This window comes from Diospyros lotus, chromosome 9 (genome assembly GCF_014633365.1).
Source record: "Diospyros lotus cultivar Yz01 chromosome 9, ASM1463336v1, whole genome shotgun sequence".
NCBI classification, from domain to species: domain Eukaryota; kingdom Viridiplantae; phylum Streptophyta; class Magnoliopsida; order Ericales; family Ebenaceae; genus Diospyros; species Diospyros lotus.
Window position 1 is genome coordinate 12,858,534 of NC_068346.1, and position 17,502 is coordinate 12,876,035.

Here is a 17,502-nt window from a genome sequence, read left to right on the forward strand (position 1 = left end):
CAATCGGTCCACAATCACCCAAATAGCATCGACTTTCCTTACAATCTGGGGTATTCCTACAATAAAATTCGTTATCACATTCTCCCATTTCCATTCAGGAATCTCCAAAGGTTGCAAACTCCCCGATGGTTTTTGGTGTTCAGCTTTCACTTGTTGGCAAGTATCACATTTCCTCACAAACTCAACAACACTTTTTTTCATTCCTCGCCACCAATATACTTCCCGAAGATACCGATACATCTTGGTAGTTCTAGGGTGCACCGTATATGGGGTACAATGTGCCTCACTCAAAATTTTATGTTGCAACTCACCATAGGCAAACACATATATCCTCTCATTCATTCAAAGTATGTCATTACTGTAGGCTTTTCTAAACTAGGGTCCCACGGAAAGATGACATATATGCTAAAAACCAATTAGAAGCATCACACATGCTCCTTGTTATTAACAACGGAAGTCACACATACATTCTTACTCATAGACATATACATTAGGGTCCAAATACCCACATAAACAAACGTAACTTAATATTACACATCACATCAGGGTCTACATACCCACCATATCCCCTCATGGGGACAACTGATCACCCTAAAATATACCGCAAGTGTACGGGTCGAACAAGTAATATAATAGTAAGTAAGAATATCGTTCCCACGAGGAAAGATTTCAAATACCAAATTTATAAACTTTCTTAATTATTTAGATAATAAAAATTTTAGATTTAATAAAGAACAAAAAAAAATAAATTAATTAGATTAATAAAATAAAATTGATTTGGAAGGAAACTTGAATCAAGAAATCAGTGGATTTTAATAACTAAAGCACATGTATGAACCTAGATATGCAATGCAAATAATAGATTTTTATGGGAATGAATTGGTCAATTGAGTATGTGACGGCGAAATCTCCTAATGCATTCGTTATCCTATTTCTATGCTATAACGAGTCTATTTTCATTTAATAACTTCCTATATTTCTATGAAAGTTTAATTAAATGAAAACGCATTAAAAATTGTAAAATTCTTAGCTTATCGCTAAAAGTCGCACAAAGAAACTGAATTATATTTCTAGTCGGTTTTACTTTATGATGTATGGTACCTATGATACAATCCTCAAACTATCTCCTTTCGGTCTCAAAATTAGGCATCAAATCATGTAAATAGTGGCTAATTATTTACAAGCATTAAATCCAATACCACACAACTCGACATAACTCAAATTATTCAATCACATAAAATTATAAAAATACATCATCGTAGTTTCAGTCAATACATGGCCTTAGTTTAACTAATTAATTCATGGCATAATTAATTGAAATCCAAGGCAACATTAGGAACATAGGAGAATTAATTAAATATAAAAGAAAAAGAAATAAATTCCCTATGTCCAGATGTATTCCAGATCTGGGTGCGTGCGGGAGCTTCTGCTGCCCAAGTCCTTGCGCGTCCAATGTCCTTGCTAAATCTTCAAATCCTTCAATGGCCGCTTCCTTCTGTTGCGTCTGTTTCCGCCGCCTCCCAATTTCTCTGCCAAGTCCTCTCGTTTTTCCGCCGCCCAAGCTTCTGCAATTCTATCATATATATATACTTAGGGCATGGACTCCATTTATTATATAATATATTATTATACACACACAGATCACCACTCACGCATTCACGCCACTTTATATATATATAATATAATATATAACATAATATGCTATGTAATATATAATATGATATAATATAAAACATAATATTAATATTAATATTAATATTAATATACTATTAAGTATAATTATATTTTTTTTATATTATAATATTAATTTCTAATATTAACTTTATAATATCTTTCTTATTTTTTTATTCAACCCAAACACAAAGTAACATTCATGTAAAATAACAAAAAATACTAAAAATTAAATATATATAAAAGAAACTTAAAATATTAGATAATTATAGATAAAACACATATAAAATACTTAAACACTACTCAATTATGACCAATAAATGTGTATATAAATTCCCACATCAAATACCCCCAAACTTGAATTATTGCTTGTCCTCAAGCAAAGAAAATAAATTCTATACTCAAACACAAAACTTATAGTTGGAATCATTTATCACATTCAAATCCTTTATTATGCCCATATTTAAATCCTCAATCCAAAATGCAACAATAGCAAACAAAAAAAAAACTAAGCCTACTTACATTCCCAAGTTCAAGAATCCATACAAAATTTTAAACTCAATTATGCTTTGTCATGTAACTCGCACAATCGAATAATGCAACAACCATTCTTGCAACCATCCCTTCTCACTACTACAAACAAAGGTAGCAAAGTAGGGTTTCCTTTTTTTCTTTTGTTTTTTTTTTTTCTTCTTTCTCTTTCTTTGTTTCTTTTTTTTTTTTGTTTTTTTTTTCTAATTGAACGAGTGCATTTTATGCTCCATTTCGTTTTTTTTTTTTTTTTTTAACTGAACGAATGCATTTTATGCTCCATCTCGCTCAACATTATTCACCCTTATTTACTTAAACCCTGTTTAGGCCTAGCTCAGAAGGAATAATCACAAGAAAAACTTTGCATTTATCTTTCATGCATAGTTACACAACTCACACAACTTCACAAAGAACATGTACTTCAATGATCTTAGAACCCAAGTATACTTAATCTGCTTTATAAGATATTGCTCATTCCAAGTTAAAGACTCAATGTTAAACACAATAAAGAACCCAAATGCAAATCATGATTCCAAATAACAAGTTTTGCTTATTTTATCTTTCACAAAATTTCCTAGTTTAGGGGTTGGCCACATATACACCTGATATAAGTTTCACAAAAAATTTTCATATCAAAAACACCCAAGCAAAACAAATAGCATATATTAACAATTAATAATTCCCCCCAAACTTATTCAACACATTGTCCTCAATGTGAAAGACAAAGAAGAACTAGAATGAAAAATAAAAAATGAATACTCCCCTGGCCACATAATTGAGCGTTACGAATACCCCTGCAAGTCCAAATTGAATCAGCTTTATTTTCCTTTCTTTTGAACCAGATAATTTACTAAATCGGCATACCATGGAACCATTGATAGTGCTAGTAACTGCTCATCGGGGAAGTAATCATTGATTGGCACCTCATTGGCTTGGGACTGCACCTCCAATCTAGACAAGTGATCTGCCACCACGTTTTCCATGCCTTTCTTGTCTCGGATGTCAATATCAAATTCTTGCAACAATAAAACCCATCGGATCAGACGTGGTTTGGCATCTTTCTTGGTTAACAAGTACTTGATTGCTGAATGGTCTGTATACACGATCACCTTGGAACCTACAAGATAAGATCGAAATTTATCAAAAGCAAACATAACAGCAAGCAATTCTTTTTTAGTAGTTGTATAATTCAACTGAGAATCATTTAAAACTCTACTAGCATAATAAATAACATGCAACTTCCTGTTTCTTCATTGACAAAGAACAGCTCCCAAAGCAAAATCGCTTGCATCACACATTAATTCGAATGACAAGCTCCAATCTAGCGACGCCATGATAGGTGCTGACACTAACTCCTTTTTCAACCTGATAAAAGCATTTAAACAATCAATATCAAAATCAAAGACAACGTCCTTATTCAACAGGTTACACAAAGGTTTAGCAATTTTAGAAAAATCTTTAATAAAACGTCGGTAAAATCCTGCATGCCCAAGGAAACTCCTAACTCCCTTCATATTAGTAGGTGGTGGCAGTTTTTCAATAATATCAATCTTTGCCCTATCCACCTCAATTCCCCTCGCAAAAATTTTATGACCTAAAACAATGCCTTCCTGTACCATGAAATGACACTTTTTCTAGTTCAAAACTAGATTGGTTTCTTCACACCGCTGTAAAACTTGAGACAAGTTAGCCAAACAATCATCAAAAGAAGAGCCAAAAACAGAAAAATCATCCATGAAAATTTCCATAATCTGCTCAACGAAATCAGAAAAAATGGCCATCATACAACGTTGGAATGTAGCAGGTGCATTGCATAATCCAAAAGGCATCCTACGAAATGCAAAAGTGCCGTATGGACAAGTAAAAGTGGTTTTTTCTTGGTCTTCGAGAGTTACTGGAATTTGGTTATACCCTGAATAACCATCAAGAAAACAATAATAGTCATACCCAGCAAGTCTTTCAAGCATTTGATCAAGAAACGGTAAAGGAAAATGATCTTTTCGGGTTGCACTATTTAGTTTTCTATAATCTATGCAAACTCTCCAACCAGTTACTGTCCTCGTGGAAATTAATTCATTATTCTCGTTATGCACAACAGTCATCCCACCCTTTTTAGGTACTACCTGCACTAGACTAACCCATACACTATCAGAGATAGGATAAACAATTCCTGCATCTAACCATTTCAGAATTTCAGCCCCCACTACTTCTTTCATGTTAGGATTTAACCGTCTCTGATTTTCAATAACAGGTTTATGGTTATCCTCCATCAATATTTTATGTACACACACTGAAGGGCTAATCCCCCTAAGGTCAGAAATTGTCCATCCTATGGCATTCTTTCTCAATCTCAAGACATGCAACAGTTTGTCAAGTTGACTATCAGATAAGGAAGCATTTACAATCACAGGTAAAGTATCATTTTCTCCTAAAAACACATACCTGAGATGCAATGGTAATGGTTTCAACTCAAGAACCGGTGCCTGCACATTAGAAGGGGGAGGGAGTGGCTTACCTTTTCCTAACTCTTCAAAATATTTACCTTTGTGCTTAAACTTGGCACATGGACTCTCCAAAGCAGTCGCTACTTGTGCAATCTCCACATTGTCATCTCTCGTTGTTCTTGCACACACTAAACAATTCTCGAGAGGTTCCTTAGGCATTTCTGTCTGCTTTAAATAAATCAAACTCTACCTCTTCTTCACCTATTTTCAATGTTAACCTACCATTTTTCACATCAATAACAGCTCCTGCTGTGGCTAAGAAAGGACATCCAAGAATGATAGGGATTTCCATGTCTTCATCCATATCCAGAATAATGAAATCAACTGGAATAATAAATTTTTTTACCTTCACAAGCACATTTTCTAGAATTCCTGATGGGTACTTCACTGACCGATCAGCTAACTGTAAAGAAATGGTAGTTGGCTGAATCTCCTTCAATCCAAGTTTCCTGCACATAGATAAAGGCATCAATGAAACACTTGCACCTAAATCACACAAAGCTTTAGAAAAATCAATATCACCAATAGTACAAGGGATAGAAAAACTCCCTGGATCTCTCATCTTTGGTGGCAGCTTCTTTTGAATCACTGCACTGCATTCTTCAGTCAAGGCAATAGTTTTATAATCCTCCAGCTTCCTCTTGTTTGACATAATTTCTTTTAGAAATTTTGCATAAGCAGGAATCTGCGCTAAAGCATCTGCAAATGGAATGTTAATGCGCAATTGCTTAAAAACTTTAAGAAATTTTTCAAATTGTTTGTCAACCTTGTTTTGTTTAAGCCTTTGAGGAAAAGGGATAGGAGGCACATAAGGCTTAACAGGTGGTGTTAAGGGTGGCATCTCGTTTTGCTCATTCTCATAACTAATTTCAACATTATTCTTTTTACCAACATCCCCTATAACATGTTCGCTACTTACCTCACCAAGTTGCTTAGCACTTCTTAATGTCACTACCTTGACCTCATCTCTTGGATTCACCTCAGTTTTGCTGGGTAATTTACCTTGATCTCTCGAATTTATGGCATTTGATATCTGCCCCAATTGAACCTCCAAATTTCTGTTGAAACTGGCCATCTGGTCTACTTTTGCCTCCAGCTTTTCAAATCTATCCACAGTGGCATTTGCTAACTTTTCAATTGCCAACTCCCAAGACGGCTTGTTTTCTGGTTGCTGTTGCATCACTCCTTGAGGTCTTGGTTGAAAACCAGGAGGATTGCTAGGCCTAGAATTGCTACTGCCGCCCTGATCCCTCCAGGAAAAATTGGGGTGATTTCTCCAACCTGCATTATAACTGTTAGAATATGGGTTATTTTGCTAATTTTGCCTGTTAGAATTTGAAATATACTGTGCTTGCTCAACCTGCATACAATCAGAACCCAAGTGAGAATTCTCATACCAATCAGAATTACTGACAGAATTGAAATTAGAATAAACAGCATTGACATCCCCCAACTTACCAAACATTTTTACAAGATTGTCCACCTTGGCGTTTAACATATTAATTCCATCAACTTCATACATACCTGAGGCTTTCTTAGGCATACCTCTTTCAGTAGACCATTGATAATTATTGGAAGCCATTTCTTCAAGTAACTCATATGCATCCTCTGTAGACTTACCCATTAGCGCACCCCCTGCGGCAGCATCTATAATGATTATAACTGAATGAGATAGACCATTATAGAATGTCTGTACAATCAACCAGTCAGGCAGACCATGGTGTGGACACAGTCTTTGCAATTCCTTAAACCTTTCCCATGCCTCATACAAAGATTCACCATCAAATTGAACAAAACTAGTAATATCATTCCTAAGTTTGGCAGTTTTACCTGGTGGAAAATACTTACTCAAGAATGCTTGTGATACGACTGCCCATGTGGTAAATGAATTTGGAGCTTTGGAATTTAACCACACTTTAGCTTTATCTCTCAACGAAAAAGGAAACAACCTCAGTCTCATTGCATCCTCACTGACGCCATTCATTTTGATGGTGTCACATATCTCTAAAAAGTTTGCTAAATGTGCATTAGGATCTTCAGTTGGATTTCCACCGAATTGCCCATGTTGAACCATCTGAATGAGTCATGGTTTGATCTCAAAGTTATTAGCATTGACAGCTGGTCTCAGTATGCTGGCTTGAGCTCCAACTGGGTCTGGCATGGCATAATCACGTAGTAATCTCTAATTCTGATTCTGGTTCAGGTTCTGGTTGTGATTTTCTGCCATGACTGTTATTTGTCGTGCTAATCTCGTCCTTTTCTTTATTGCTCGACAGGTTCTTTCTATCTCGGGATCAAATGGTTGAATTTCTCCACGCTTTCTTGGCATGCACAACTCAGCCTACAATGTAAAACAAGACAATGTAAGATAGATAAAAAATGAGAAAAAATAAATAAATAAAGAATAAAAAATAACAATAATAACAAAAAATAAAATAAATAAAATAAATCAAAAAATCACAAAAGGCAAAGACACTAAAAAAAAATGTATACAATCTAAATTAATAAAGAAAAAGTTTTAATTTGATATTGAAAAATACTTTCCCCGACAACGGCGCCAAAAACTTGATCACCCTAAAATATACCACAAGTGTACGAGTCGAACAAGTAATATAATAGTAAGTAAGAATATCGTTCCCATGAGGAAAGATTTCAAATACCAAATTTATAAACTTTCTTAATTATTTAGATAATAAAAATTTCAGATTTAATAAAGAACAAAAAAAAATTAATTAGATTAATAAAATAAAATTGATTTGGAAGGAAACTTGAATCAAGAAATCAGTAGATTTTAATAACTAAGGCACATGTATGAATCTAGATATGCAATGCAAATATTAGATTTTTATGGGAATGAATTTGTCAATTGAGTATGTGACGGCGAAATCTCCTAATGCATTCGTTATCCTATTTCTAGGCTATAACGAGTCTATTTTCATTTAATAACTTCCTATATTTCTATGAAAGTTTAATTAAATGAAAACGCATTAAAAATTATAAAATTCCTAGCTTATCGCTAAAAACCGCACAAAGAAACTGAATTCTATTTCTAGTCGGTTTTACTTTATGGTGTATGGTACCTATGATGCAATCCTCAAACTATCTCCTTTCGGTCTCAAGATTAGGCATCAAATCATGTAAATAGTGGCTAATTATTTACAAGCATTAAATCCAATACCACACAACTCGACATAACTCAAATTATTCAATCACATAAAATTATAAAAATGCATCATCGTAGTTTCAGTCAATACATGGCCTTAGTTTAACTAATTAATTCATGGCATAATTAATTGAAATCCAAGGCAACATTAGGAACATAGGAGAATTAATTAAATATGAAAGAAAAAGAAATAAATTCCCTATGTCCAGATCTATTCCAGATCTGGGTGCGTGCGGGAGCTTCTGCTGCCCAAGTCCTTGCGCATCCAATGTCCTTGCTAAATCTTCAAATCCTTCAATGGCCGCTTCCTTCTGTTGCTTCTGTTTCCGCCGCCTCCCAATTTCTCTGCCAAGTCCTCTCGTTTTTCCGCCGCCCAAGCTTCTGCAATTCTATCATATATATATACTTAGGGCATGGACTCCATTGATTATATAATATATTATTATACACACACAAATCACCACTCACGCATTCACGCCACTTTATATATATATATAATATAATATATAACATAATATGCTATGTAATATATAATATGATATAATATAAAACATAATATTAATATTAATATTAATATACTATTAAGTATAATTATATTTATTTTTTTATATTATAATATTAATTTCTAATATTAACTTTATAATATCTTTATTATTTTTTATTCAACCCAAACACAAAGTAACATTCATGTAAAATAACAAAAAATACTAAAAATTAAATATATATAAAAGAAACTTAAAATATTAGATAATTATAGATAAAACACATATAAAATACTTAAACACTACTCAATTATGACCAATAAATGTGTATATAAATTCCCACATCAACAACTTAGAACATAAACAAGCGTAACTTACTATTACACAACACAAAACACTTTCCAAAGACCTTTTGGTTGAGACGGCTCTGTACACACTTCTACCCCATGGCTCCAACTTCACTTGACTTGCCCACTTCTTTACCCTTACCCTTATCTAGAATGATGCAAGTAAATATGAGTCACAAGGCCCAGCAAGTATAATTGGAAGAACATGAGCATAAGAGTCATGGATATCGAGAAGCAAATAATCATGAATGCCATTTAAGGGACTTTCACATGGACACGATGAAACATGCATTCATGCTTACATGCAATTCTTTTAAAACCATAATCATGGGACCAAAGTCCAGAACCATGGGACCGAAGTCCATCTCTAAGCTGAAGCTTTCTCTACAGATATATCTTGCGGACTTGTTCGCCGCGTGCATCATAAAGCCTTTGCACAATTTTGAAACCATTTTCATGCATATGTCCCATGCATCATCATAACATGCATATTTAAAATGACTTCTCTTACATAACTGACACATGACTACCCGAAGCAACATAACCAAGAAAGTAATACCCATGCGAGACAACATCAAACCTTGCATATCCTCAATAAAGCATTATTCCCAAATAAAGATAGAGTGATTCAAAGCCCAATTTGAGACTTAGGAGGTATAAATGAGAACCATAAAACAATATACTATAAAAGAGGAATGACTTGCAAAATGACTTGCTAAAATAGACATAAACCTACAATTTAGGAAATTAAGGAATAGGAATTTGCCTTAATTATTTTTCTTAATTCTTGCAGTGTACTAGGGTCGTTGATGTCTCAACCGAAGCACACACCACCAAAATTTCCCCTAATCTCTCTCTGAAATTCCCCCTTTCCTCAACCATTCATGACCTATTTATAGGCCAAGAGGTAGGAACATCGTAGGAGCAACAAGAGAGATCAATTATGGTGGCAAAACAACAAGTGGGACAAGTGGCATGGTTGTTTGGACAATTGGCATGGCTGGCAGCCGCATAGCAGCAGTTGGAAATTTCTAGGTGCACGGTCGCGCACGCCTAGGCGCGCTAGGCGCCTTAAAACGGCACCGTTTGGCGCCAGCTAGGTTTTAAAAACCCAGTTTCAATTTTTGCTTGGCTGCGGGCTTGATCCCACGACCTCTCCCTCCCCCTTGGCACGCCTGACCAACTCGCCTACGGCCTTCCTTACTTCTTATTGCACTTCTTGATAGGTATTTGGATGTCTCGTGGCATAGCTTTAAGTTCAGTGAATCCTTTACCAAGTTCTATTTTCCTTTCCTTGCCACTTTCTTGAATAAACTATTTTTCAAGAAAAATAGCGTTCTTGCTAACTACTTGTTGCAGTTCAGGAATATAGAACTCATATCTTAAGTTAACCTTAGGATAACCTACGAAACTATCCTTCAAAGATTGTGTCTCAAGTTTTTTTGATTTAAGCTTTTTCACAAAAGTCATGCATCCCCAAATCTTAACATGTTTAAAACCAGCCTTCCTATCAAACCATATCTCATGTGGTGTTGTAGGAACTGACTTAGAAGAAACTATATTTAGGATATATATTGCAATAAGAAAGGCGTGACCCCACAAGAACATTGGTAAGTCAGAATAAAACATGTTTTAGACCATATCTAATAGAGTTCGGTTCCTTCGTTCTGAAACTCTGTTCAGTTGATGTGTTCTTGGTGGGGTACGTTGTTAAATAATACTTGAGACCCTAAGAAAATTTTTACGCTCGTTACTAAGATATTCGCCTCTACGATCTGATCGTAAGGCCTTTATTTTTTTATCAGTTTGATTTTCTACTTCAACTTTAAAACCTTTGAACATTTCAAAAAATTCAAATTTATGTCTCATGAGATAAATATATTCATATCTAGACATATCATCTGTAAAAGTTATGAAGTATTGATAACCTCCTCGGGCCATTACATTAATGGGTCCACATACATCAAAATGTATGAGCTCTAATAATTATATAACCCTAATCCCTTGTCAAATAAAGGGCGACTTAGTCATTTTGCCAAGGATACAAGATTCACACGTTGGATATGGGACAGAACCCAATGGGCCTAAAAGCCCATTTTTCTCCAACTTAGTGATTCTGTCATCCCCTATATGACCTAATCTATGATACCATAGAATTTTGGGATTCAGGTTATATCTTGGTCTCTTATTGTTAATGGTACACAATTGCTTGTTGTTAGTTACATTTAGGCCAATGCCCATCTTTGCCACAATGGAAACACTTTCCTTTGTTAACCACAGCTCCGCCCTTCTTCTTACTTATCCCTTTGGATGCACTCAGTGCTTATGTGGCATTTTTCTTACCTTTCCCTTCATCGTCTTACTAAAAGAGGCAATGGCCATCACAACACCTATTTTCAAATTACTTTGTGCCACATTAAGCATGTACAACAGCTCAAGTGGAGTGCATTCTATCTTATTTATATAGGAGTTTGAAATAAAACCTCCAAATGAATCTAAAAATTGAAAATAAATCAATTTGTAGGTTATCATTAAGCTCAACCTCCAAATCCTTTAGCTTTTCAATCGATGAGATCATTTAGAGAACATATTCTCCAATAGATCCTCCCAGTCACATCTTTTACCTTGGAGAGTGCCTTAGATAACTTATATGTAGCAGTACGATTCTATTCACCATACAACTCTTGCATGTGAGTAATCATAGAGTATGCATCTAACATCTTACCATGTTAACGTTGCAACTCATACTCATTGAATCAAGGATATAACTCCTAGTGATGAGATCATCATCTCGCCATTTATTAAGAGTATCTTGCTCTCCTTAAGTAATTTGTTGAGTCATAGTCGCAAGTACAAGCGCATCTAATGCATAAGTAATCCTTCCAAATTGAAAACAATTTTCAAATTACGGAGCTAATCAATTATATTTGGTCTAGTTAAGTGATTAGTGTCAAGTATATTTGCAAGTGGGTTAATTAAAGCCGTTGATGTATTTGCAAAGAATAAATAGATTGTTAGACATCTTGTATTTCTTAACTATTTTATTTTGATCTTTAAAATAAACAATGCCTCCCATTAAGTTTTTCAGATTCCTTACTCCCAATGAAGGAAAAAATGAATTCACGTTGGCATGAATTCCAATGAGTATTTAGATTCTTATCAAACTTATTACTCCTCACATAATAGATTCTTTGAATAATAAATTCAACAAGTGAATAACTCTTGTTCAGTACATCTCATGTACGACCCAAATATTCATTCGGCTCCCAGTCTAATGTACTTCACATAATAGTTTTTTGGCAATTGAACATGGTTAAATTATACCATCACGCTGACAAGTCTGTATAGTTGAATATCGATTCCCTCACATAATAGTTTCTTAGGTCTTGATATTTGTGCATCCTCATCTCGTCAAATATTAAATAGAAATCAAAACATTTTAATCAATGTGCAACATTTATGTATCCATAGCCGATCAACACACAAATCAAAATGCCCTAATCTCTACCATGATGGAGAGCCTCGATTAGATTCTCTTAACTCTTAAGGTTTAACCAGTTACATTTTATTTTTACAAATATGAGAGATTTTCAGTCTAATTATTAGGTCTCACTTTCCACATGCAACGTTTGAATCATACATACATCTATTATGTAAAATAAACATTACATAAATATAATTGATATGATCATGGACTCAAACATGCATTTTAGGCACAATTCTAACCATTGAAATTGTGTGGTGCATTCATGGGTGCATAAAAGGAAACACCTATAACTATTACAAGATAACCTTTTATATAGGGCTTTCGTTTCCTTGATTGTTTCACCATCGACGCCTTGAATCCAAGTCATGCCTCGATTAATGTGCACCCATCGCTTTTACATTTACTATAAACTACTTTTATAATGTAATAAAAGTAAAATAAAATTAAATAATTAATTTTACAATCGTCGTCCAAAGACAACATATCTCTAGCACCCAGACCATCAAATAAAACAATCCATACATTCACATAACACATAAATCAACTATGTAATGTCCTAAATTCATGATCAATATTGATATGCAACAAAGCATTCATAACATGCTATTAACAATTAAATGCATATAATAAACAATTTATATGAATGTCGAATGTGGATATAACATTTATACCTTAAATGTTTTGAAAAATAAAATAATTTTTTTTAATTTGCTGAAAAATAAAATTAAAATAAAAGGATGGAGGGGTGCAAAGGCCTGGCCGCGTGCGCAAGGCACGCGGGCGCGCCGCGGCACAGCCCAAGCATGCGGCCAAAGGCCGCGAGCGTGGGACGCGGGCCCCATGCGTGTCGGCCGCGCATGGCCCGTGATGGCTATGCGTGCCCCGCGAACAATTCGCGGGCCGACCCAAGGGCAGGCGGCCGAGGAAGATGCGGGCCCAGCCCGCGTCGTGCGTGCGCACGCCGCACGACGCGGCCGCGCACGCACGCCACCGCCCTAGGCTGTGGCCTTCGCTTCGACCGGCGGCCACCTTCTTCTCCATCGCCGTCGCCAGCGACGGCCGCGGCCATCGGCCGGGCGCCCAAAAGGCCGGAGCCGCCCAACGGCGGCAGAACCGCCGCCCTTCGCCGCTTCCACAAGCGGCGATGGCACCCCAGCGGTACCTCCTTCATTCACCTCCACACCAGCGGCGGCGGATCTAATCCGACGCCCAGCAGCGGTAGGACAGCCGCCCAGCGGCCGTGCGTCTTCCTCCGGCAGCGGTGGCCGTTCGATCATCTTCCCCTGCAATTCCTTTTGTTTTTCTTTTGTTTTCCAGCAAAACATAGATACATATATATCACATATATCAACAATTTTTTATTCCAAAACACACAAACGATGTCCAACAATCACATAAACTAAATCATAAATTTGAAAAACAATGACTCTAATATCATTATTAAAAAAATTATAATCTGATCATACATGGTGAAAATAAAATTTTGATTTTATAAGTATCACATTTTTTAAATTTTAAGGTTTAAATCGAAGACATAAACGAAAAATACATTTGAAATGAAATCTAATTTCGTTACTAATAACCTGTCGTATATGTCCCACACGTGAGATACAGAGTCGATCCACATGAAATGGCCAAAAGTTCAGAAGAAAAGAACACAGAAATTTTCTTCAATCTAATTTGGATTCAACCAAAAAAAGAGATCTCATGGGATTCAGGGTTTAATGCCCTATTTATAGACAAAACCTATAAACCATAAGTGCTGTTGTGCTAGCAAAAAATTTAATCTAATTTGATAATTAAATAAATAATTATATTAATTATTTAATTATCCTTATTTATCTAAAAAATAATTACACTTTTAATTAGTAATTCTATAATTATTAATTTATTCTTTCTCTCTTTAAAACAATTTCTTATTGGATGAAACTTTTTGGATTTATAATTAAATTGGCAATTTATTAATTCTCACAAATCATGAGTGACATGTAATAATAGGTCATGATTACCTAATTTAAAATGAAGTGAATAATGCAAACCTTACACTGATGCAATGCAATACAATCTCGCTATCATTCTATATCCCGACAAGATATAAAATCACGATCAGCAGGTCAGATCTATTAATCTCGTCATAAGACCAAATTCAATAATCCTACTTGACTAACATGACACAATCTCTATGGAATACATATTCCATAGTCATATTATCTTGGCCAAAGATTTATCATCAAGTTACTGGATCACAGAGGATATACTCATCGATTATCTCGAGATAATAGATTTCATGTTTGATGCACACATACCCCATGTGTCACTGAACTAGGCACATAGATACGTATGGTCATCCTAGATTAGAACAACCATATAATATCGTTGATATCCTAATTCACCAACACACAAATATCCATAGCATCTCAGGTCTAAGGATTAGTTGCAAATCCATAGTTAACATTGAATTATTGACCTGTGAGATAAAATCCATGTAATTCAATGTTAACAGTCTCATTCAGTGAACATGTTCCTTTAACAAACACCAACTCATCTTCCCTCTGTATCTTATACAAAATAACATGAGATTCACCAACCTTATCTTTTAGTATCTCATACTGAATAAAGAGGAAAATAATGTACTAGCCTTTGTAAGTTGCTAATATCCAGGTTAGAAACTCTATGGCCAATAACATGTTCATAGTATAATGAACTGTGAATTATTCATCATGCATATTCTTAACACTTAAGAATGGTATCCACTCCTTATTATACTAAATGATATATATATATATATATGTGTTTAATTTAAACTATATTACAATTTAAATAAAACATAAACTTGCCATTAAATAAAATTTAAAGAGTTACAAGATCAAGCCTCATTATGTCACTAAAATTAGTCTTAAGGGCTTATATCTAACAATAAATTCACAAAAGTAAACCCATATTGTTTGAAATGCATTTAATGAACTAAAAAGATAAAACTAGCAACATTTAATACGTCCAACGGCTATATTTTTCAAAATTTATCAGTCGATACTCAACTAATTTATAGGCTTATTCGACTAATATAGAATCTTACTCGATTGGATATACTATATAATCAATCATATGAATGGCTTACTCGAGTATGACAAAGTCTTTACTCGACTAATATAGAAGCCACATAAACTTGCATTATCCACTCGATTACAAGGCTAAGATTACTCAACTAATATAGATCTTTACTCGAGTACAAACACTTCATACTCAATTAAACTAAAGACCAGAAACTCAGCTAGCATCCAAGCTATCTTTACTCGATTAAGCAGAATGTTCAATCGAGTATAAAAACACATTAGTCAATAATAAAGAGAGCTTCACTTGATTAAAAAATGCTTAGAAGATTTAACTTAGAGATGCTAAATTATCGAAAGATCCTTACTCGATTAATTTTTTAGATTACATAACATATTCGAGTAGGAAAGTATATAGTCGATTAAAGAACTTCTTCACTCTATTATTACTGAAATGTAATCGATAGTTTTTGAGAAACACAATGAGCAATACTCAATTATATTCAAAACATACTCGATTCAATTTTTTACAACACACTTTCAAAAGCTTTACTCAATTCATAGAAAAAGGTTGCTCAATTGGCTCTCACAAGTTTTATGAAATACTCGATTGATATGAGCATGTACTCAACTATTTTGAAAACATAATTGAGTATAAAGTGATCAAACTTAAGAATACTTCAAAATGTTTTGGATATCATCAATGAACCAAATTTACTGAAAATATATTTTCTCATTTAAATTTATCAAAAAATATTTTCTCAATAAATCAAAAAACAAGATTTTCAACAATCTCCCCCTTTTTTATTTATGAGCCTATCTGATGATGACAAAACATTTTAACTCTAACGAGCTATGAGAAGCACACAAGATATTGACCTACTGAGAAATTCTCCTGATACCTTTTTCTCCCTCATCCCTCTTCCTTTTTGTCATTAATTAATCAAAAGAGGGTCCCTAGAAATTTGATTGAGAGGTTGCATGGAATATGCTCTCCCTAACATATAGATCAATTTGCCTTTAAAGACTAAGTCTAGGTAAGAAGAATTTGAAACATATACCTCATAAAAGAAATCATCAAGAAGTATTCATCAAAAAAATATTCACAACAGCAAAGAATAGTTATCCTACCAAATTCATAGTATACAAAATATCCAACAAAAGATTATAATAATCTTATTACACTGGGGTTTGATTTTCATTTATTTGTTCTTTTTCTTCTTCTTGTTCTTCTATTCTTTCGTCTTTCTCTTCTTCCACAACGGTTCTCGTAGATCTTTTGGCTGTGGACTCAAGTCTTCCAGAGGCATACATAGCTAATTTAAGTTCAATTAGCCCATTTTCTACCTTATCTAGCCTCTCTATCATGGCTTCGTGGTTGTTGAGAATGGTGTTGATAGGTTGAATTAAAAATTCCCCTAAGGACATTCTTGTCATACCAAGAGTAGGACAATTTTGAGGATTTGAATTGGAGGCTTAAGCTAGAAGAATAGGAGTAGGTTGTGAAAGACCAGCTTCTAAAGTTGGAGGGATATTTCCCCCAGGGTGTGTTAGGTGTTCTTCCTTGGAAGGTATCTTCCAACCCCCATCTTCACATGTGAACCTAATTCTTTTAGAGTTTGGAGTGAGTAAGTATCAAAAGGAAAGTAAGGGATAGACTTGCCATGCAAGAGACCATGGATGGTCTGAAGAGAGAGTAACAAGCATTCCAAATGGAAGCTTGCAAGAGGATTTTACAATTATTGATTCATTCATTTTTTAGAAAATGTACTTGGGAAGGTTGAATTGGATATTGTTTATGGTACACCACATGAGATCAAGATCTAAAAACATGACAAAATGAAAGGAGTCACTCCTAACATTTATAGATGTAAAGATAAAGTAATGAAGGACTCTGTGTTTAGAATCTAAGAAATCATGGGAACTTGGGTGATAGTCGGTTGAAAAAGTTTCCTTTTTTCTTGTTAGTGCCAACCATATTTCATTATGATCAAATTCTAGGTCATCTATGACCTTGTCATATTGGTTTAGGTCTAAGAGGTTTACTAGTCTTTCATCTGTCAACAGATATTCAAAACCATGGAATCTAAATTTGATATTTTCTAGATTATATTCCTTTTTGTTTTCTATTGGTGATTTAGGAAGGCTAGAGTAGAATTCAGTTAAAGCTTCAAGGAAGACAGGTAGATTGAGGGTTGACAATTTAAACCAACCCATGTTGGTAATCCATTTCTTTAGGCTTTCACCAAATTTAATCTTTTCAAATT

At 34.5% G+C, this 17,502-nt stretch overlaps 1 protein-coding gene and 1 non-coding gene across 2 annotated transcripts; one reads left to right on the forward strand and one right to left on the reverse strand.

Moving 5' to 3' along the window:
* Nucleotides 1–1,854: 1,854 nt before the first annotated feature.
* LOC127809523 (uncharacterized) lies at nt 1,855–8,230 on the reverse strand. The gene is made up of 2 exons (XM_052348373.1): nt 3,067–8,230; nt 1,855–2,996 (listed from the first exon to the last, which is right to left on the reverse strand). The coding sequence occupies exon 1, from the start codon at nt 5,884–5,886 to the stop codon at nt 4,858–4,860; it is 1,029 nt and encodes a 342-aa protein (XP_052204333.1). The 5' UTR covers nt 5,887–8,230; the 3' UTR covers nt 1,855–2,996; nt 3,067–4,857.
* On the forward strand, nt 6,419–6,525 carry LOC127810727 (small nucleolar RNA R71). The gene has a single exon (XR_008025538.1). It is a non-coding gene; the product is annotated as a small nucleolar RNA R71 (small nucleolar RNA).
* Nucleotides 8,231–17,502: the final 9,272 nt, after the last annotated feature.

What these genes read in the sequence shown, in the direction of transcription:
- LOC127809523 (XM_052348373.1), bottom strand. Translation starts at nt 5,886, where the DNA reads ATGCAACAGCAACCAGAAAACAAGCCGTCTTGGGAGTTGGCAATTGAA.